Source organism: Orycteropus afer, unplaced genomic scaffold (assembly GCF_000298275.1).
Source record: "Orycteropus afer afer isolate SDZICR_OR568_19922 unplaced genomic scaffold, OryAfe1.0 scaffold00188, whole genome shotgun sequence".
NCBI classification, from domain to species: Eukaryota; Metazoa; Chordata; class Mammalia; order Tubulidentata; family Orycteropodidae; genus Orycteropus; species Orycteropus afer.
The window spans coordinates 872,571-894,581 of NW_006921775.1; the positions used below are offsets into that span (position 1 = coordinate 872,571).

The 22,011-nt window shown below is 37.7% G+C and overlaps 1 protein-coding gene across 1 annotated transcript in view; it reads right to left on the reverse strand.

The window, feature by feature from the left end:
• Positions 1–4,438: 4,438 nt before the first annotated feature.
• Positions 4,439–22,011, reverse strand: part of CEP70 (centrosomal protein 70) — an 86,514-nt gene continuing 68,941 nt past the window's right edge. Inside the window, exons 10-16 of the mRNA XM_007947502.2 lie at positions 20,640–20,745; positions 14,021–14,191; positions 10,483–10,629; positions 10,110–10,278; positions 9,833–9,947; positions 7,511–7,590; positions 4,439–4,500 (exon numbers count right to left, since the gene is read on the reverse strand). Coding sequence (XP_007945693.1) covers positions 4,439–4,500; positions 7,511–7,590; positions 9,833–9,947; positions 10,110–10,278; positions 10,483–10,629; positions 14,021–14,191; positions 20,640–20,745 — 850 coding nt within the window. The remainder of the gene's footprint in view (positions 4,501–7,510; positions 7,591–9,832; positions 9,948–10,109; positions 10,279–10,482; positions 10,630–14,020; positions 14,192–20,639; positions 20,746–22,011) is intronic.

Here is a 22,011-nt window from a genome sequence, read left to right on the forward strand (position 1 = left end):
AGTCAGTTACTAATTTAGTACCTCTCAGCTCCAAATCCACCCTGCTTTGCCCTGCTTTGTGATGCTGGAGTCACTGCAGACTTGTCTCCTTTGCCAGAATGCTTGATGTTAGGCTTTGTCAATAGAGGGCACTGGAGGGGGATACTGCAAGGCTAGACCAGGAAGAAAGGGCTTTTTGCCTTTCTTCTGAAGTGCTGTTTCCACCAGCAGGCAGCCAATCAGCGTGACTGAACCCATCTCCTTTACCTTAGCAGCTCTCAGTAGTTTGGAGCTCTGATGGCATAGTGGATAAGGCAGAAGGTCAGCAGTTCAAACCTACCAGCCACTACATGGAAAGAAGATGGGGCAATCCACTTCTGTAAAGATTTACAGCCTCAGAAACCCAATGGGGCAGTGAGTTTGGTTTAGTTTGAGCCCTCATAGTTTACTCTTGGCTTATACCCTCAGATTCTGCCACCCTAACTGTTCCCATCATAGTTCAAGAGCAGCCAGTGTCCTCTGGCACGTTTCTTTGCCGTAGGTGGGCTGCATATTCCTATGGCAGTCAAAACCTTCCCTCAGAGGTCTAAACCTCAGACTGGTCAATGGAGACTCTCTTCCAAGCTTCTAAGTTCTTTGTTTACTCTTCCTGAGTCCTGGGGGTAGTATTTGCTTTCCAAAATGTGCTACTTCTGTACCCTCTTATAGTCTTCATTCACTCCTTTTAGTAGTTCACCACATTTTACTAGTTAGCAATTCTCATATTAACCTTTTCCTGTTTGGCTATCAGTGTGATGTGGTTTTTGTCTCCTGATTGGATCCTGACAGACAAAGAATGAATTAGACTTTTAAAGATAACTAATAAAATAGAGTAACAAATTAAACCAATAGAGTTGAGACATAAAGCTTCTAAATCAGTACCAAAAAAACCCAAAACCCACTGCCATCAAGTCAATTCCGACTCACAGTAACCCAAAAGGGAGAATAGAACTGCCCCATAGGGTTTCCAAGGCTGTACATTTTTACAAAAACAGATTGCCTTATCTTTCTTTCTCCTGTCGGGGAGCTGGTGGGTTCAATCCACCAAACTTTTGGTTAGCAGCTGAGCACTTTAACCACTGCCATCACCAGGGCCTGTCCTCCAAATCAGTAGTGGGGAATAGTAATAAAGATAAATTCCATTTTTATAAAGTTAAAAACAGGCAAAATTAAGCCCTACTGATCTAGACATACATAAAAGGTGGCAAAATTATTTAAAAAAAAAACAAAAAACAAAAAACAAGGAAGTGACTCATATAAAAGTAAGGATCATGGTTACCTCCAGGAGGAATGGACATATGGTAGCTGGGATGGCCTTTCAGGAGTGTTGACAATGTTGTGTTTCTTGGCTGTTACATGGGGTTTTACTTAATCATTCCCTATATTTGACATCTACAATTTATACCATTTTTAGCATTAAAAAAAAAGAAAAAACACTGCTGTTCAGTCAGATCTGACTCATAGCGACCCCTCCCTGGGTTTCCGAGGAGGTTTCTCTATGGAAGTAGATTGCCCAACCTTCCTTTCGAGGAGTGGCTGGTGGGTTTGAACCGCCAGCCTTCTGGTTAGCAGTCGAATGCCTTAGGCACTACGTCGCCAGAGGTCCCATTTTTAGTATATGTGTTGCTTTAATAAAGAAGGTTAATAAAATAAATGGAAAAAAAAAAGGAAAAGGAATACTCATCAACTATTACTTTAAAAAAGGACCTAAGTAAACGAGATAAACATGAAGTAGCAATAAAGAAGTATATGCATCAAGAATGTATATCTATGAACTTACATACACTTTTTAAAAGTCTCAAAATATATAAAGCAAAATTTGACAGAATTATAAATCCATAATCATGGTGAGCGGTTTCAGTATCTCTCAGAAACTGACAAAAAAAGAGCAGAAACATAGTAAACTTAATGTAATAACACAATACATATATAACAAGTAGAGATTAGACTTTTTATGGAACATATATAAAAAATTCACCATATACGAAGTCACAAAGAAAGTCTTAACAAACCCTAAAGACTTAATACGAAAACTCTCTGACCACAATGCAATAAAATTAGAAATAAATAATAAAAGTAACCTAAGAAATCCTACATATTTGCATACTTCAAAATCACACTTCTAAACTTCTACTTCTGGTCAGGACGGAGTAATAGAAATGAGATTTAACCAGTCTGCCTGAAACAACCAGAGCCAAAACTAAAACAGAACAAAAAAATGAATGCAATCAATACATGAAATGTCAGTATTCAAGACTGTATATCAGGCATATATGTTCATACAAAGACTTGTACATAAATGTTTATAGCCGTTTATTTCTAATAGTCAAAAATTGGAAATAACCTAAATATCCATTAACAAGTGAATGGATAAACAAATTACAGTCCATCCATATAATGGAATACTACACAGCAATAAAAAAAAAGAATGAACTGTTAAAATGTGCAACAACATGCAAAAATCTCAAAGCAATTATGTTGAGTGAAAGATACCAGATAAAAATGAAGACATACTGTATGGTTCCACTTATACAAAATTCTCCAAAATGCAATCTAATCTGTAACAAAGCCTTCATGGGTATATACATATATCAGAACTTACCAAATTACATACTTTAAATATGTGTGCTATTTATTATATGGGAGCTCTGGTAGCATAGTGGCTAAAGCACTTGACTGCTAACCAGAAGGCTGGCGGTTCAAACCCACCAGCCACTCCTCGGAAGGAAGGTTGGGCAATCCTACTTCCGTAGTGATACTGCCTCGGAAACCCAAGGAGGGGTCGCTAGGAGTCGGGGCCGACTCGACGGCATATAACAACACATTTATTATATGTCAAATATACCTCAATAAAGTTGTTCAAAAACTCAAAACTAAACATAATGCCAATATTTACTTACTTGTACTTTAAATAATTAAAATTGGATAAAAATGGATCTGGTAGGGGATGGACCTAAAGCCCTTCCTACTCCTAGCAGTGACTATCCTCCTCAGTGGTCCTTGAAGCACCTCTAAGAAATCCCTAGGCCTCTCAGGAACAGTTTAAAGACCTGTTTTAAACTAAGAGTTAACTGTAGGCTCTTAAGCTAGCTGCCAAATATTAGTTCTAAAAAAATTGAATTACATTTCTTCCTTTCAAATATTATTAGATTTCCAAATTGTTTCATAGCAGTTTCTTACTCTAATCAATTCAGAGCATTTACATTTTTGGATATCTAAATACTTTTTCTATACCTTAAAGATATAGCTTTCTCCACAAATTATAGGCTAGTATTATAAATGTAATTTCAGGCTAAAAACAAAGAATTTCAAATCTACAAGAAATCTAAGGTATTACCTGATCTAATTCCTAAGCCTAAAGTCACAACATGAAAGACGTGGATGCTGTTTCCTAGAAATGGTTTACAACATTCTGCATTACAACCAACAAGAATAGCTGAGAAATCTTCCTAGGCCTGCTACTTAGAAAAGTTAGGAGGGTAGTCCCAAGTGATTGGCACTCATAGATGTGAGGTAGAACACTGGTCCCTTAAGAAAATCAGACTGGCTGTTGGTAATAGACAAATAAGTATAACGCAGCAAGAAAAGTACTCTAATGTAAAATGCAGCAAGGGGGAACGAATATGGTTCCATTTATATAAAATGCTCTAAAATGCTCAAGGCAGGCTCAGTCTAGGAAGGGAATGGACTTATTATTTGTGAGTAATACAAATAAGGGATTGAGAACACTTATATTTGAAATGTCTTTACAAAAATTTTATTTATGATCTCATGTCCTTATTTAAAATACATTACAATCAAGTCTGCAAAAAGACACTTTTTTTTTTTTTTTTAATGAGGGACTTCTATCTATTCATTTATTTTACCCCATGATTCATTTCCTACCCTAACATAATGATAAAACATTTTTTTTCCTTTTTCCTTTTCTTTCTCTTGCACTGAAAAGGCACATGTCACGAGAGCTATCTTAACAGAATGTTCCCTTTAGTTCTTGCCACGAAAGCAGCAGCTTCCTACTGGCAGGATTTAAGAGAGCCATTGGCATTGGTATCTTCCTGAACCAAAGGTCAGTGAACTCTAAACTTCAATGCAATCTTTCTATCACTTGCACTATCTTTCCCTAAGTTTGTCTTTTACTCACATATCCTACTTTAAAAGAACCTTAAACTTCAGCCACTCAAAAACTGCTTAAGTGATAAGGGGTTCTGAAGCCCAATTAATTTAGCAACTGTTTTCTGTATAAGAATCTCAAAAGTTTAAAAAAAAAAAAAAATAGTATGGAGAAGGACCCAGTGTTAAGAAAGGGTAAATTCTGAGAGAAAATACATTTTATAACTCGTCTCCAAATAAGATTAACCATATAAAATATTTAGACTGTCTAAAAATACAATTTACACAGTCAAAATGATTTGATTTGCATTCAGTAGGCAAGTACTTTTAATTTCTTTACTGCAGGTACAATGGCATCCAGATCATCAATTTCTGTAATTGAAAAACAATAATAAATGAGAGTACTTTATAGATAGAGATATGCTCAGATGAAATGAGAACTTCTATGCAGTATTTCAAACACAAAGGCAACAATATGTGCTTGGGTGCACATGGAAATCTCCAGTAGCTGTGACAAAATTTTACTGATTCAGAAACATACCTACAAGCATCCTCTGACGCTGATATTAACCTCATTAGCAGTGTGCTCTTACTAACAGATCCAGGTGGTCACATTTATGATTTTATGTTAGAACCGCTCTAAATCTGTTTAATTACATGCATGGGGGGACGTACATGGTAAAATTCCAGGTAGAAGCTGCTTCCTTCCCAGTACTTAATGAAGGATTTAGGGATCTCTTCTCAGAGAATGAAGTCCTATCCTCTTTAATTTTCTTGGAAGAAATTTCTCATTAATAGGATCACTCTTAGGTCTACCTTTTAGGATGAAACTTAACTACCTAAAATAGTTGTGAAGCTTCTTGGAGTACAAACCTTGGGTGCAATGTATACAGTATATAAGTGCAATGTATGCAATTATGGAGCTTAGCCTGGTCTAGCTTAGCAGATAAACCAGTTTAAGTTCTTTCCAAATGTGATGTCTCTTCTTAAGACTTCTTCCAACAAGCCTAAAACTTCTAGCTACTGAAGAAGCAGGATTTTCTCCCATTGTCTAGATCCCAAGCTTACTTTAAGGAGAGCCCCAATGGCAGATTCTCTAGATACTCACTCTATTTTCTAGCTTATTCCACTAACCCATTGTTCAAAAAGTAATTTCCTTTACATAAAACAAGTTTCCTTGGATTTCATCTCTTTCCCTCCTTTGTCTAGCTGGATTTTGGTTGTTCTTCCTTTAGCCTGAACATTATTCATTTAGTTCTTTTAGCTCTTAACTTGGGTCAGAATACTTGTCTGGATCTACATACAAAGCATCAAGTTATAGGAAAGGAAACAAGATATAAAAAATAAGTAAACCTATAACAGAGAACTTGGTTCACACTTTATGTTGGGGTAAGGTACAAGACCAAGTTATTCTATTCTGAAATCACACTGCTTTCTCACTAGAAGAAATCTACCTTATTAAAGAACCTCCCAGAGAAGGATCTTGGCTGACCTTGGGAATTTTCTCAGTCAACTCTACCATATACATGAGAAAAAGAAAGGAAAAGTTAAAGGAAAAAAAAATTATCACTAAAGGAAGTTTTCTCCATATCTGGTAGTCAGTAGAATGCTTTGTAGTTCTACATGCTTAATATGACACCTGATAATAAAAAACATAGCCATGTTTGCAAAATTGATTGAACTTTCCCAATGTTCAATATAATATTTAACTTCAGAATTTAAACTATGACCAAAACATGGGAAACTTGGCTTTTAGAAGCAAACAACCCTTCTGAACCATTCTAAGTGTCACAATATCTGAGAAGTTTCTTGTAGAAGGATTCTGAAAAGGTGTTACCAATATATCTTTGCTATAAATGTTTGTTAATGTACCAAGTATATATTAATGATGAGAACTTCACTGTTTAAGTTAATGGCCATCCCAAAGCAAGAAGAATCACATTATTCTATGAAACAAGATTCTTTAAGATACTAGGACAACACACTTACCCAATCTCATGTCTCAACTGAAGTTCAACTTTCAAATTACACTGTCATTTGCTTTGGCCTTTTTAAACACAGGCCCAGGTCTAAAGCATGTTCATTGATTCTTTTGCTTCCACAGTCTACATAAAGCTGCCCACAAAGTTTCCTTTATTTCCTTTCATTAGGCCATATATATATACTCTATTCAGTTTTTCATTTATGCATCTTCTAACCAAATTTTAATTTACTCATTCTCTTATCTTCCTGTCAAGTCTCATTTCCTCATTTAATTTCTTATGTTAAGGAGCCATTCTTTTTTTTTTTTTTTTTTAAAAAAAACAACTTAAAATGAGCTATATAGAAATTCATTAGTGAATAAATCTCTTTAAGCTTTAAATAAAAAATGTTCTTAATAGTAAGATAAATTAATTTTATAGTCATATAAAATCACATTTAAAATAAGAGACTTAGTGTCTCTATTTTGCTGATGGGAGTGCTAGTAGTACAGTGGTTAAAGCATTTGGCCACTAACCAAAAGCTGGGTGATTAGAACCCACCAGTCGTTCCACAAGAGAAAGATGAGGCAGTCTGCTTCCATAAAGACTTGCAGCCTTGGAAACCCTACAGGGCAGTTCTACTCTGTCATATAGGGTCACTGTGAGTCAGAATCGACTCAGTGGTAGTGAGTTTGGGTGGGTTTATTTTGCCTATGACTCCTAAGCAGATTATGTTCTTCCCTTTAAAAGATATCACTACTACTACATCTTGGGCAGGAGCTCTGGTAGCATAGTGCCTAAGGCACTTGATTGCTCACCAGAAGGCTGGTGGTTCAAACCCACCAGCCACTCCTCGGAAGGAAGGTTGGGCAATCCTACTTCCGTAGTGATACTGCCTCAGAAACCCAAGGAGGGGTCGCTATGAGTCGGGGCCGACTTGATGGCAAATAACAGTAACAACAGCCAGAGTAAGGTCATTTTTCATGACAAGGTCCTAAAACAAAGGCAGCCCCTATTTCCTTAACGTGGGAACTCTGGTAGCATAGTGCCTGAGGCACTTGACTGCTAACCAGAAGGCTGGTGGTTCAAACCCACCAGCCACTCCTTGGAAGGAAGGTTGGGCAATCTACTTCCATAGTGATACTGCCTCAGAAACCCAAGGAGGGGTCGCTATGAGACGGGTCCGACTTGATGGCACATAACAACAACAACATTTCCTTAAAGTGCCTATGCTTCTCTCCTGTGTGGGCTAATCCCAACCAACTCAAACTGCAAGTTAGGAAGTGTGTTTCCAGAACTGTCAGTGGTTTGTGAATACCTTCTACCAAATTTAGATTTATTTAGGGGCTAAGGAACACTCTTCTCTCAAATCTACTGACACTTTAAGACACTAAATTTAACCATCACCAAAAAGAGCTTACCTAAAATTTCAAGTAGATCATTAGTAAATGCCTGAAATGGTGGGAAAAATTCGTCATGCTCTTTCAATTTGTGGATAATGCTGTTAAAAAATAAAAAAGTGCCATTTACACATTTCCAACTTAGGGTTTTTACATCTGATTGCAAACAAGACATTTTCAAAATGGAAAGAAATTGTTCTGTTAATTTAGACGTAAACTTAATTATCATTTATTACAATCATTCATATTTTAGTTTCTTACTGACCTAATATCACAAAAGCATACTATCAATGTAAGCATTTTTTCCAGAATTAAACCTATATAACATTTGTAACATGGAAACTTTTATATAACTTTATCCTTCTGAGACCATGTTTTAACAGCATTTTCTAAAAATAATTGGCTTTTATACTCGATATCTTATTAAAGAAAAAATATTATTAGTCAGTGAAACTATGGAAAGGGCAAAATGACCAATAGTGATATTTATGTTCCAAGTATGAGAAAATTCAAATATGATCAGGTAAGGGGTTTTCCTGGTAAACTTGTAGAACATCTGAAATATGTAATATCTATGTATGTTCCTCTTCCCATAAGTTGCTGTATAAGATTTTAAGTGGAAAAGCTGCTTTCAATACAGCTATAATATTTCAATATTTTTTTTAAATGAGGTTTTATATCACTGATGTCAAGTACTTTAAAAAATCCTTAACATTTATCTTCTAATCAAATAATTAATATACTGATAATGACTATTCAGTGGTCTATAAGAATGTCCCAAAATAGGCCTAGTTTATATAATCTGAACTCACAAGAAGTTGCTAACAAGGTTTGAGTTTCCCTCCATATAATTTCCTCTGGCTTATAGTAACAATACTGAAGAGTTCCTTACCCACTCTCTATAAAGCTACAGGCTCTACAATCTATTTCTATCTTGAAAATACATGGCATTCTCTCAATCTCTAATGATGTAAGATTATTTTAGGTTACAAATTTACTTAAAAGGTGCAATTCCAAATAGGGAAGTAAATAACTATGGATGCTTTGGAAAGTCTTCAATTTTATCCCTTCAGTCATTTGATTTTGTAAACTTTTAAAATACTTTTGAAAAGGAAGACAATGGAGAGGTGCACAAGAGATACAGACAACAAAGTTAAGTACTATTATGTACACAATACTGCATTACCAGTAATAACAAACATTAATCAACAGGTGGATGCATAGGTAGACAGACAAGATGATCAGGCATGGGTAAGCAAATAGGACTATACCCATGACTAACTATATATATTTGGCAGATGATATTTCTACATAAGTATGTGTATGTGCTATAAAAATGTTCGGGAGATCTGGTAGCATAGTGCCTAAGGCACTTGACTGCTAACCAGAAGGCTGGCGGTTCAAACCCACCAGCCACTCCTTGGAAGAAAGATGGGGCAATCTACTTCCGTAGTGATACTGCCTCAGAAACCCAAAGGAGGGGTCGCTATGAGTTGGTTCCAACTCAACGGCAAATAACAATAACAACAACATAAAAATGTTCACACATATAATAGAGTTAACAGGGGCAAAGTTATAACTTCTTAGTTATAACCAAACACATTGAAGCAGTGAGTCACTGGGACTGTGGGCTTGGGACTCTGGTCACAGGGGACATCAAGCTCAATTTGCATAACACAGTGCACAAAAATATTATTCATATTGTGGTACATCCTACTTTTGTGAGTAGTGACTGGGATCTTAAAAGTTTGCCACCTAATATGCAATTATTGGTGTCTCCTCATCTGGAGCAAAGAGTGAAGAAAATCAAAGATGCATGGAAACGATTAGTCCAGCCTATATGACCCTGAGACCAGAAGAACTAGATGGTGGCTGGCTACCAATGCCAACCACTTAAAAAGGGATCAATGATGGAGATTCTGGATAAAGTGGGAGAAAAATGTGGAACAAAATTCAAAAGCATATAAAAGACTGGGCTTACTGGTCTAATAGAGACTGGTGAAAGCCCAAATACTATGGGCCCTAGTCAGAATTCACTCCCATGGCCAAACAACAGACAGACTTACAAGGTGAACAATTACACCAGGGAGGTACACTCCTTAGAACAATCAACTATGGGTGATTAGAAGGGCAGTATTTGCACAAGGAGAAAGCTTAGAAGGCAGGAATGCACAGGAAAGAAGGACACAGGGAAAAGGTAACCACAGGGAGAAAGCAGGAAGAGAGCTGTTACCTTGTGGTGATCAAATCATGAAACAAAATGTGTATGAACTGCTGAATGGAAAATGAATTTGCTCTATAAACTTTCACCCAAATCACAATCATAAATAAATAAATAAATACCTCTGGAGATCTGCAGGTCCCAGTACCTGCTTAACCTGTTCATTTATACCCTCTTTAATTAATCTACACAATTTTCCAACTGTGCTTACAAGCACACACAATGAGGTAGAACTATCTGCAAAAGAGAAAAGAAAAAGATATTTTAAAAGAGAATTTTCAGAATCATATCAAACATTTTATGCTTTAGTTATCCTCAATTTTTAAATTTTTAATAACTTTTTATTGATTTATTAGCACTAATTCTTTAATGGGGACAAAAATTATAAAGGGTCATCACCTAGTTCTAAGAGTTCTTGGAGGTTTCTCACAGCATTGTTCATTTCTCCAAGCCTAATATAAACTTCATTCATTCGAGGATAGATTCCATTCAAAGAAGGCACATCAAACAATTTTTGGAAGTGAGAAACAACAGCTTGTAAAATTCGAAAGTTTGGCATACTGTTGTCCTGTCCAAAAGATGGAAGAAGAAAATAGTGTATCTCTTAAAAGAATCTAAAATCTTTAAGAAAAATACTTGAAAAAGAGAAATAGAACCCTAGTAGAATAAATATTAACATCTGTATAAAATTATCAAGCTTTTTAGATAAGATTACATTAAAACATTTATATATAAAGATTAATATAACCTTTATGTAAGTATTAAGTATTACCTTTTCTTTATTTTCAACTTCTTCCAACATGGTATCTACCATAAGCAAGAGGTCTTCCACTTTGATACCTTCATTTTCATCCTGCTTCTTTAAATTATGCCAAGGCACCAGTTCTGCAGATAGTATTTTCAAAGATTTATACAAATCCTTTATAACAAAAGAAATGACATGAGGTTATATATTTTAATGTTAATAAATTATAATTCTCCTGGAAAGTTTTTGAAAAATAATATATGTAACAGTTATCAGCTTTTTAAAATGAAATACCATTACCAGCTTAGGAAAAGTTTGTCAAAATTAGGTTTTCCCCAGGTAAATACAGGCCTTACATCAAAACATTATATTCTGATTATCCTGAATCTAAGGAGCTCTGGTAGCATAGTGCCTAAGACATTTGACTGTCAACCAGAAGACTGGCAGTTCAAACCCACCAGCCACTCCTTGGAAGGAAGGTTGGGCAATCTACTTCCGTAGTGATACTGCCTTGGAAACCCAAGGAGGGGTCACTATGGGTTGTATCCTACTCGACTGCAGTAAGTTTGAGTTACTAGAATTTGTAAGAAGTCAAGAAGTAGCAGCATAATATCTTTATTAACAAATGCCCCATCAACATGCTACATTTATAAAGAAGGGTCAATGGTAAAAAGCCTACTGAATCTTAATAACTTCTGCTTGAGAACAGAAGAATGTTACAAGGCTAAGGAAAAAAAAAAAAATGCTCTGGCCTCGTAAGCAGTGAGAGATGGCTGTAGCACAGTCCAGCAAGTAAATCCTGAACAATCTAAGAATCTGTTAGGTTCCTCACATTGTCCAGCTGTGAGATGCAGGAGTACTGCAAAGGTCCTGTCTGGCCATGTTATGGCTGGTCTTAGAGAACTGGGAATAAGCAAGCAGTACATGAGCTGGGAAAGCTACAAAGCTCGTACCTCACCTTTCCTGGAAAGGTTGAAGGGAACGACAGAGGGAAGAAGACAGCTAGCTAGCTCCACTTCTCTCCCATCCTTTAAGTCAAATCTAACTGGGATGGTGATGGTGGGTGTGATTAACTTGAGAAGATGATTGTCGCAAACTTAGAGGCTGCTACATTATAAATAACCTTTCATACAAAGCCTCGACCTCATGTAGTTTTTCAATTTGGGTCCCGATTTTGAGTATAAAGTAAATATCTGTAGCACTGCCTAAAATTAATGAGTCAGTTCAGTGGCAGAGCTACTAATTTGTTCTTGGAAGTGCTCAGAATATTCTAGTTACAAAGCTAACTCCTTGCTTCCATCAACTTAAGAAACTACAAAGTAAGCAAGTAACTCATCACCACTCCAAAGCTTTCCTCCAGGGCAGGACCAGTCTCTAGGATATAAGCTATCTGCTTCATTCACTTGCCACTTAACCATGTATGGTCACTTTTTTAAAAAAAATTTTATTGTGATTTGGGTGAAAGTTTACAGAACAAATTCAATTTCCATACAGCAATTCACATACACTTTGTCTCATGACATTGACTACAATTTACCACAATGCAACAGCTCCCCTCCCACTTCCTCCCCATAATTACCTCTTCCCTGTGTCCTTCACTCCCATGCACTCCTGCCCCCTAAGCTGTCTCCCTGTGCATACACAGCCCTTCTATTCACCCATGACTGATCTCTACAGGGAGTGTATCTACCTAATGTAAATATTCACTCCATATGCCTCTTTTGTTTGGCTGGAAGCCACAAAAGTGGGTTCAATTCCAGACCTGAAGGGCAGCTATCAGCTATAGTCTCAGGAATTCTACCAGGTTCTCAGACGAGCAAACATGGTCCCTCTTTTTTAATTATTTTGAGTTTTGTTCCACATTGTTCTCCCACTCTACCCAGTATCTCCTACATAGATCCCCCTCCAAGTGGTAGCTGGGCACCATCTAGTTCTTCTGGTCTCATAGTCATATAAGCTGAAGACCACATGGTGTACCAGTCGCTTGGACTAATTGTTTCCATATGTCTTTGGTTTTCTTCATTCTTCTTTGCTCTGGATGAGGAGAGACCCATTGTTGCATCTAGATGGCCACTTGCAAGCTTTTAAGATCCCAGTCGCGACTCATCATGTATGGTCACTCTTAATGACACTCATTTCTTCTACTGACAAAATTTAACTGTTCAAGATATTTCATATTTTTGAGTATGCTTCTCCAAATAGTCTGCATCTTGTATTTGTCTTTTCTGATACCTCCCATAATGCTTTGAACAGAGTAAACAATAACTATCCATTTATTAGACTTTTCTGTTCCTTTCTCTTCTAGTTTTCTTCCCCTTCTCCTGGGAGAGCTGACTATGTCTCCTAAGAAGGACAAAAGTGGAGTTAGCATTGTTTCCTCCTGCTGAGACAACCCCTTTCCAAGCAATGATTGGTAAAATATGACTAACTACAAATTAGTTTACTCTCTTCTGAAACATAAGACTGGAAGAACTCAGGTCTATAAAACAGGTATATAAATCCAGCACTATCACTCAATTAGTATGTTTATTTTTTAGCTCTGCACTCTATAGAAAAAGAGAAGAAGAAATTAGGCTGAATGTGAAGATTCTTCACTAGTCATAGATGTGTTTTCATACATTTTTTTAAAAATTTAATATCTTTTCCCATTTTCTTGTCTTATATTCCTCTGCTTTATTCTTATGACAACTATTAACTGAACACTCATTATGTGCCAGGAGCATCCTTGGGATACATTAGAACAAAAAGGACAAAAATCTCTGCCCTCTGGAGCTTACACATTCTTACTAATGTCTTCCACATCACTTATACTTGGTATAATAAGGCTTCTGTTGACAAATAATGTTACTGAGTCACATTTTCATAACAGAGATAGTGCTAAGTATATTAGTTATTAAAAAATCTAAAGTTTGAAAGGTACAGAAATTAAATAGTACTGACTTAAGAAATATACCTTTACACAGAGTCAAGAGAAAGTGAACAAACCTAAAGTTTGGTAAAGTTATGCAATAAAGACTACACAATAACTTCACAAGGTGAGGAAATTTGATCTTTCTATGGTTAGATAGGATGGTGAGTAGGGTTGGTTGCTATCTGACTGTCTGCTCTTGAGAACAGACAGATGTGGGGTTCTGAGAGAAAAATCATCTAAAATATGAGGGAGAAAATATTGCCAATTACAATGAAAGGAAGAGTAAGGTATTAATCTGAAGAGGAATAAGGGCCAGGAAGATCTACAGCAGAAGGATAACAAAAGGAAGGACATGAAGGAAGGATGAGGAAGGGCATGGAAGTGCCAAGTGGACTCATTACAGATTTTCATGGAGGCAACAGGCCTGGCAGGGATCTTGCTTAGTAGAACTTTAGAGGAGGTAAGGCTTACAATAATGACACAACCAAACAGGCAGTATTTGAAATACATATGGAAGTAGCAAGATTCAATTATAAATAACCTAAGCTTTTACAGCTTTACAGTTAAAATAAAACAAGTAAGCCTAGCCAAATTAAAAAAGCACAGAGACTCCAACAGATTCTCAAAGTATGTAAAGAATATTCAACCCCTTACCTTCAGGGATGTCAGTTGATCTGCCCACATTTCTATTACAGGAACAAGATGCTCAAATCCACAATCTTGAACAAAAACTTTATTAAAATGTTGGGCTCCTCCTTTGCTCTGTTTATAAATTATTACTGGAGCTCTTGGATTATGAATAATTGAATTGATGCTACATAGCACCTTTAAAAAATACAGTATTTTAAATCAAAATGCTTGCCAACAAAATGATATATATTGTTAAAAAGTGTTCCATTTGTCAATGAAATATTTTCAGAGTTAATTTTAGGTATTAAGTATCTTTAATAAGATTGACACATATAATCTACTGGTATTATTTTCAGCCATAGTTAAACATGTAATTCTAACAAGGAGGACCAAAGACTTCACAGAAAAACTGAAATGAATTTAAAAATGAATTAGACTTGAAATTAATTATGAATGACCTATTATAATCCACATTTATTGCTATTGCTTTGATTCCGACTCATAGCAACCTTATAGGATACAGTAGAACATCCCCGTAGGGTTTCGAAGGCTGTAAATCTTTACAGAAGCAGAATGATATATCTTTCTCCTGCTGAGTGGCCGGTGGGTTCAAACTGCTGACTCTTCTTGTAGCAGTAGAGCACTGAACTGGTTACTATGCCATCAAGGCTCCACATAGGGAAAGGTAATTACCCAGACATCCTGAGCTACAATTTCCACAATTCTCTATTTTTATTTCCTTGTATTTAAGCTAGGGAGCTCTGGTACATAGTGCCTAAGGCATTTGACTGCTAGCCAGAAGGCTGGCAGTTCAAACTCACCAGCCACTCCTCGGAAGGAAGGTTGGGCAATCTACTTCCATAGTGATACTGCCTTGGAAACCCAAGGTGGGGCTACTGTTGAGTCGGCTCCAACTTGACAGCAGTGAGTTTGGTTTTTTGGTTTTCATATTTAAGCTAAGGAGCTCTGGGGGGGTAGTGGTTAAAGCACTGGGCTGCTAACCAAAAGGATGGTGGTTTGAACCCACAAGCTGCTCTGCGGGAGAAAGATGAGGCATAGTGGGCTTCCATAAAGATTTATAGCCTTGAAAACCCTATGGAGCAATTCTACTCTGTCCTATAAGGTCACTATGAATCGAATTGACTCGATGGCAGCAGGTTTGGTTTTTGGTTTTTTATATTTCAGGTAAATATGATGTTACAACAGTGGCTGCAATGATGGGCTCAAGTATAGCAAGGATTGTGAGGATGGCACAGGACTGGGCAGTGTTCTGTTCTGTTGTACACAGGGTCACTATGAGTTGGAGCTGACTTGGTGGCACCTAACAACAACAACAACAACAACAACAGGATGTTAAAAAGGATTTCTCCTGTTGTTTCATAGCTTCAGGTGAAGTTCAAAGTGAGAACAATGAATAGTAAAATTCTACACATTCTAAAGAGAAGTCCTCCACACGTCATGCAGGGCTTTCTAAGAGGTGATCAAACTAATCCAGTAGCCAGCTTATATAAGAAAAGGTTAGTGATCCATTAGAGCAGATTCACCAAAAACAGAAAATGCTGTGCTGTTTTCCTTTTCTTCCTATAGAAAGGTACAATTAACAGGTCTCCCGAGAATCTGACTTCTGTGTATTCAGAAGCAGTTTTTTGTTTTTCAGTTTAGGAATATTTATTTCAATATTTCACTTCGATGATATTTAAACTCATCTTTGAATACCATTTAGTGGAAAAAATAACTGCGCTCTACTAAATAAATAATGAGAACAGGAACATGAAGTCTCCTTCCCATGCCTCACACCAAATAAGGAGGGCATCAGGAGAACTCCTGAAGGAGACCAGAGCTTCAGAATTTCACAGGCCAATCTCATTCCATGAGCCAAGGAGACTTACATTTCACACTCTGTAGATTGTTTGCAAAAATCATTGCAATTATTTCTCCTTATATCCCTGCCCTTTTGTAATGTGACAGTGCAGGCCTTCCCATCAAGAAAGTGTTTATTTCCTACTCCTTGAATCTGGGCTGGTCCTGGACCTTGCTTTGGCCCACAGAATGCAGTGGAAGAAACAGTGTGCCAGTTCAGAGTGTAGGTCTCAAGAAGCTTGCTCATTTCTGCATTCTCTCTCTTCAAACTCTGCTGCTGCCATGTGGATAAGTCCAGGTTAAACTGGCAGAGGATGAGACACACAGCCCAGTCATCCCCTGTTACCCAGAGCTGATATCCACTTTACTCCCAGAAGCAGAACCACTTAGTTGATTTGTATCTAGCTAAAATTAACAGAACTGTCCAGCTGTTCATATGCAGTAATAATCAGGGGTTGTTACTAGAGGACACAGTGGGGGTAGGGGAAAATTTGTAAGAGTTCAGCTAGAAAACGCATTGCCTATATAATGAATGGCCCATCACCAAGGTCCCTAGTTGGTGAAGAAAGAATAATTAAACACACGTATACATATACATATACATATACATATACATGTACATGTACATATACATATACAAGTAGTCCATGAAATAAAGAAACAGAGGCAGTACTTAGTCAACAGTGACACTAGATTATACCAGCACCAGCCAAGAAAGATTCTACCCTATCTGTATTTGTGCCCACCAATCTACCCCTCACTGCCAATCCTGGAGAAGCCAGAAGTAGCAGAGGACTAGGAGAAAAAGTGGAATAAAGAAGGGATCACAACCTGTTGCCACACTGCTTGTCTGCAGAAGTATAGGTCAGATATTAGATAGAGTAGGCATACAGCAGAAATGTTCAACCGGATCTGAGATGAATGTTTTATTCAAATTTGAATGGACTTTTTTCTCCCAACTTTTCATCATGAAAAATTTCAAACATACAAATAAATTATAAATATACAATAAATACCCATATAATCACTCCCCAGATCCAAGATTGGTTACAATTTTGCCATGTTTTCTCCATCCATATTTTTAACTGAACCATTTGAAGAAAATGCAAACATCACAATACTTTATCATCAACTACTTTAGCACACACCTCTTAAAAGTAGGGATATTTCCCTACAAAGTCACAATACCATTATCATATCTAAGAAAATTGATAATAATTCCCTATTATCTGAATTTTAAATATCTTAATATGAGACTAAGGAGCTCTGGTGGTGTAGTGCCTAAGGCATTTGACTGCTAACCAGAAGGCTGGCTGTTCAAACCCACCAGCCACTCCTCAGAAGGAAGACTGGGCAATCTACTTCTGTAGAATTACCACCTCGGAAACCCAAGGGGGGGGGTCACTGTGAGTCGAAATCAACTTGGCAGCAGTAAGTTTTAATATGAGACTATTGTTATATGTGAACATGACTTCCCAAAGAGCTATGAGTTCTGCCTTGTGCATCAACCAAGTAAAGGAAAGAGAAACACATTCACAAAAAAAAAAAAAAAAAAAAATTAAAGGGAAAAGAATAAAGTTATTAACTACTTGCCATCATCAAGTCTAGACTATTTAATAAATAGTTACACAATATGATCTTGAACCTTTGTCCTTAGGCATAGGCCTCCTTGTAATTTGACTTCTGATGTTTATTTAGAAGTTTTTGTTGTTGCTGTTGTTTACTTGATCCTTGAACACATACAGCTGACCCTTGAACAACATGGGTTTGAACTGCATGGGTCCAGAAAAATACATGGATGTTTTCCAAGGATTGGTACCATATAGAAACATTTTTAGAGAAATGAAAAAGCACAAAAGTCAGAAATTCCAATGCATTTGTGTAAAGTTACACCAAGTATTCCTGTCTCCCCTTTCACCTCCTCCACTTCTTCCCCTCTGCCACCCGAGACAGCACAGCCAACCCTTCCTCTTTCCTTCCTCTGCTCCGCCTACTTAATGCGAAGATGGCAAAGATGAAGATCTTTATAATTATCCACTTCCACTTAATGAATAATAAATAATGATCATGCTGTAGTTAACAAACTTATTTGTTGGATAGGTGTGTGAGTGTCTTCATGTGAAAATCTAATAACTGTATGGCAAGAACTGTGTTAATCAACTGTTTATGTTATATATCAGTAAGGCTTCTAGTCAACAGTGGGCTATTAGTAGTTAAATTTTGGGGGAGTCAAGTTATACATGGATTTTTGACTATATAGGGGGTCAGTGCCCCAACCCCTGTTTTGTTTAAGGGTTCAACTTAATTATGATGATGATGATGAAGTATTTCAATATTTCAATTCCATTATATTTAAACTCATTATTTTAATGGAAAAAATCAACTAATTTCCCTTCTAGTCAATTATTTTTTAAAGAACATATTCTTCCTATGACTCAGCTACTCTCAAAATTGGCAGCTAGAAGATATATTAACAATGAGGGAACTATGAAATGATTTAAACAACTCCCAATGTAGGAACCTTTCCCCTTCTGCCACACTGAGCACAACCAACCCCTCTTCCTTCTCCTCAGCCTAGTCAATGTGAAGACGACGAAGATAAAGACATTCATTATGATCTACACTTCCACTTAATGAATAGAAAATACTGATCATACCATACAATTAATAAACTTAAGATGACTTCAGAGGAAAGTTGCAGATACTAATTAACTCTAGACATCGATATGTGTGTGTCTGTGTGTGTATGTGTAATTATCAGCAGTAAAGAAAGAATTAAGATGATCAACTGCCTAACCACTTCAAAACTAAAAACCAAATTCACGGCCATGGAGTCAGATCTGACTCATAGCGACCCCTCCTTGGGTTTCCGAGGCAGTATCACTATGGAAGTAGATTGCCCAACCTTCCTTCTGAGGAGTGGCTGGTAGGTTTGAACCGCCAGCCTTCTGGTTAGCAGTCAAATGCCTTAGGCACTACGCCACCAGAGCTCCCGCCTGGAGGGGGGGGGGGGAAGGAACAGGAAATCATGTAAATAGAAAACAGAAAGTAAGATGTCAGGAATAAAACAAGATATACTAGTTGATTTCAATGCTCATGAATGGTTTAATTTCCCTGTTCAAGGACAAAATTTCTCAGATTGAGTAGACATAGAAAACAAACCAGTTTTCAGAAAGGTGCTGTTCTGGTTACCTAGTGCCACTCTGATAGGAAATATACCACAAATGGGATGGCCTTAACAAGCAGGAGTTTATTCTTGCAATTTGGAGGCTTTAAGTCCAAGTTCAAAGTGCCAGGCTCTAGGGGCTGTGTGAAAGCCCCTTGTGATAGTTGGAGCTGTGTGTCAACTTCGCTGGACCCGTTCTGTGTGGTTGTTCCCATGACAGGATTGGATGACTGTGTTCTGAGTGGCCAATCTGTCAAGGGGAGTTTCCCTAGGGGTGTGGCCTGCTTCCAGGATATCCTGGGACATCCTGGGAAGAGAGACATTCTTCTGTGGATTGGGATTCTGTTGTGCTGCTTACAACTTTCTGTGAGTGAGCAGTCCACCATTCAGCCTGGAGATCTTGGATACGTCATTTGTTGGAGTCAACAGCCACTGTACTGCCTGCCAGCCTTGAGCTTCTCGGCCCCCTGTGGTTGCAGAAGCTAAGAAAAGCCTCCAGCCTGACCTGTGCTCCAGGGACTTTGGACTTGCCGGCTTCTGTACATTTGTGAGCCATTTTCCTAAGATAAATCTCTCTCTCTCTCTCTCTCTCTCTCTCTATATATATATATATATATAAAAGCTTTGCTGGTTTTTGTTTCTCTAGAGAACCCAGTCTAACACACCCCCTCACCCCTCAACCTTGGGGTCCAGCTCTGCTTCCTGCTCCTGGCCCACTGAAGCTAAAGGCATTTCTTCACTCAGACAGCTGCTGGCTGCTGAGGCTGACAAGCTCAAGTTAGACAAGTGAAAAGGCAAAGCCCTAATGTTACCAAACAACACAGCAGGCCATTGATTCAAGTCCATTGTAAGTCCCAAGGTCGGCAAAGCATGGCAGGCTACTGAACAACAACACAGCTACATGCAGGGTTCAAGCGTGCCATAAGCGAGAGACTAGTCCCAAAGCTGTTTCTTATATACAGGAAGCAAACCACATCCCTAAAGCAGCTACTCAGCTGCTTGTGGTAGATCCCACCATGGAGCTGATTGCCAGTCTCATCATGGGGAATAACTACTACCAGCTGCCCAGCCACTCAACCAGCCCCAGCCAAGCTGACACACAACCTTAACCACCACAATGAATATAGAGCTATTTCAGCCAGCAAACAACCAGGTTTAACCTCTCATCTATTCAATAAATGGTCTATAAAACCAGTTAAGATTAGATTCCTACAGCACACAATTTAGAATATTAAATTGCAGATGAACTATATCTAAATAAAAAATAAAACCATTAAAGAATCTTAAGAAAATATATTTACTTTTATAATAACAATAAAAAGAAAAATGGCTTAAAGAGGGGAAGTAGGGAAAGGATTATACATTTTTTTAAAAAAATCTTAACAGCTTTTTACTACCTTTCTTTGATCTAGGCCAGGTCTCTTTAAGGGATAACACAAATTCTAAATCGAGCTACCTACAATGTTTTTAGCCAACTAGGTAGTCATGGCAAGATAAAACAGAATAAGCATACACAGATAAAGGCTACAATTATTCCTTACAATTGATAATTTATTACATTGCAAATGAAACCAAAACTCACTATAAATATCAGTTTCTTTTCTAGCTGTTCAATACCTGGAAGTATTTATTGTCAATTAGGGCCTGTTGCTGGTTATCTTTGCTGGGCTCATCATCTTTCTTTGGGTCTTCAGCCTTTTTTTGGCTGATAAGCTCCTGTAATCTAAATGGGAGAAAAAAGTCAGATAACACAAAATGCTTTCATAGATACTGAATTAAGATGACAAACTGAGCCAATGCTCTAGCTATCCCTCCTAACATCCTTATGTGAGTATGTACACATACATACACATACACACACACTTGCAAACACATGTAAAATTTTAAAAAAATTAAGCCATATTATCTCTGAAAAACAAGGTTATCCTCTCAGTAGACACACATTAAAAGGAATCCCTGAAGACAGAAGGGATCAGACTGAAGAAGATAATTCTAACCATCCCCCAACACTGAAAAAAACAAAAACAAAAAAAAAAACACAGCATAGGAGACAAATGTAGCAAGGGCTGGGAGCAACTTCCCAAGTGCTCCCAGATTAGAGGCTATGGGTAATGAGAGCAAGAAATAAGCAGAGCATTGATCTGGGTGTTGTAGCAACAATTTGATGGTTTTGGTCACTTCTTTTTCATACCCCACTTGTGCCAAGGAGCAGACAACATAATGCCTAGGCCAGTCAAAAGAGGATAGAGAGCCAAGAGATCTTTGAACCACGTGACTACTGGAACTCTGAGGAAAAGGAGAAGCCTTCTGCCCAGAAACTTAACCATGTATCAGTATATTCACCTAGTAACAAACTGTTTCCTTTCTCCAAATATCCTTGAGGGCAGGCTGCATTAGACACTCCTGCTCATCCACCCACCATGCCTTTGAAAACAGTCACTTACTAAACTCTCTTCAAATTAACCTTCTTCAATTTGAGCATACCATCAGGTTTCTGTTGGGACCCTGATCCACTAAATCAATTGTATGACTCATTAATTGGCTCCAGTCTGCTGTTTGTAAAGCAGTAATATACTATCATGTCATCGGCCTACTGAAAAAAATCATGGCTTCCTACTGTTTTGTGAAATTCTCCCTGCTTTAGTCCTAATCCAATTTTTCTCCTGACTCATCTCTTACTACCAGTGCCATCAAGTTGATTCTGACTTGTGGCGACCCCATGAGGGTCAAAGCAGAAGTATGCACAACGGGGTTTTCAGTGGCTGATTTTTCGGAACTAGATTGCTAGGCCTTTCTTCTGAGGCACTTCTGAGAGGACTCAACCTTCCAACCTTTCAGTTAGCAGCCAAGTGCTTAACCAGATGTACTATCTGTTGTTGTTGTTGTTACGTGCCGTCGAGTCAAACCCGACTCATAGCGACCCCTCCTTGGGTTTCCGAGGCAGTATCACTACGGAAGTAGGATTGCCCAACCTTCCTTCCGAGGAGTG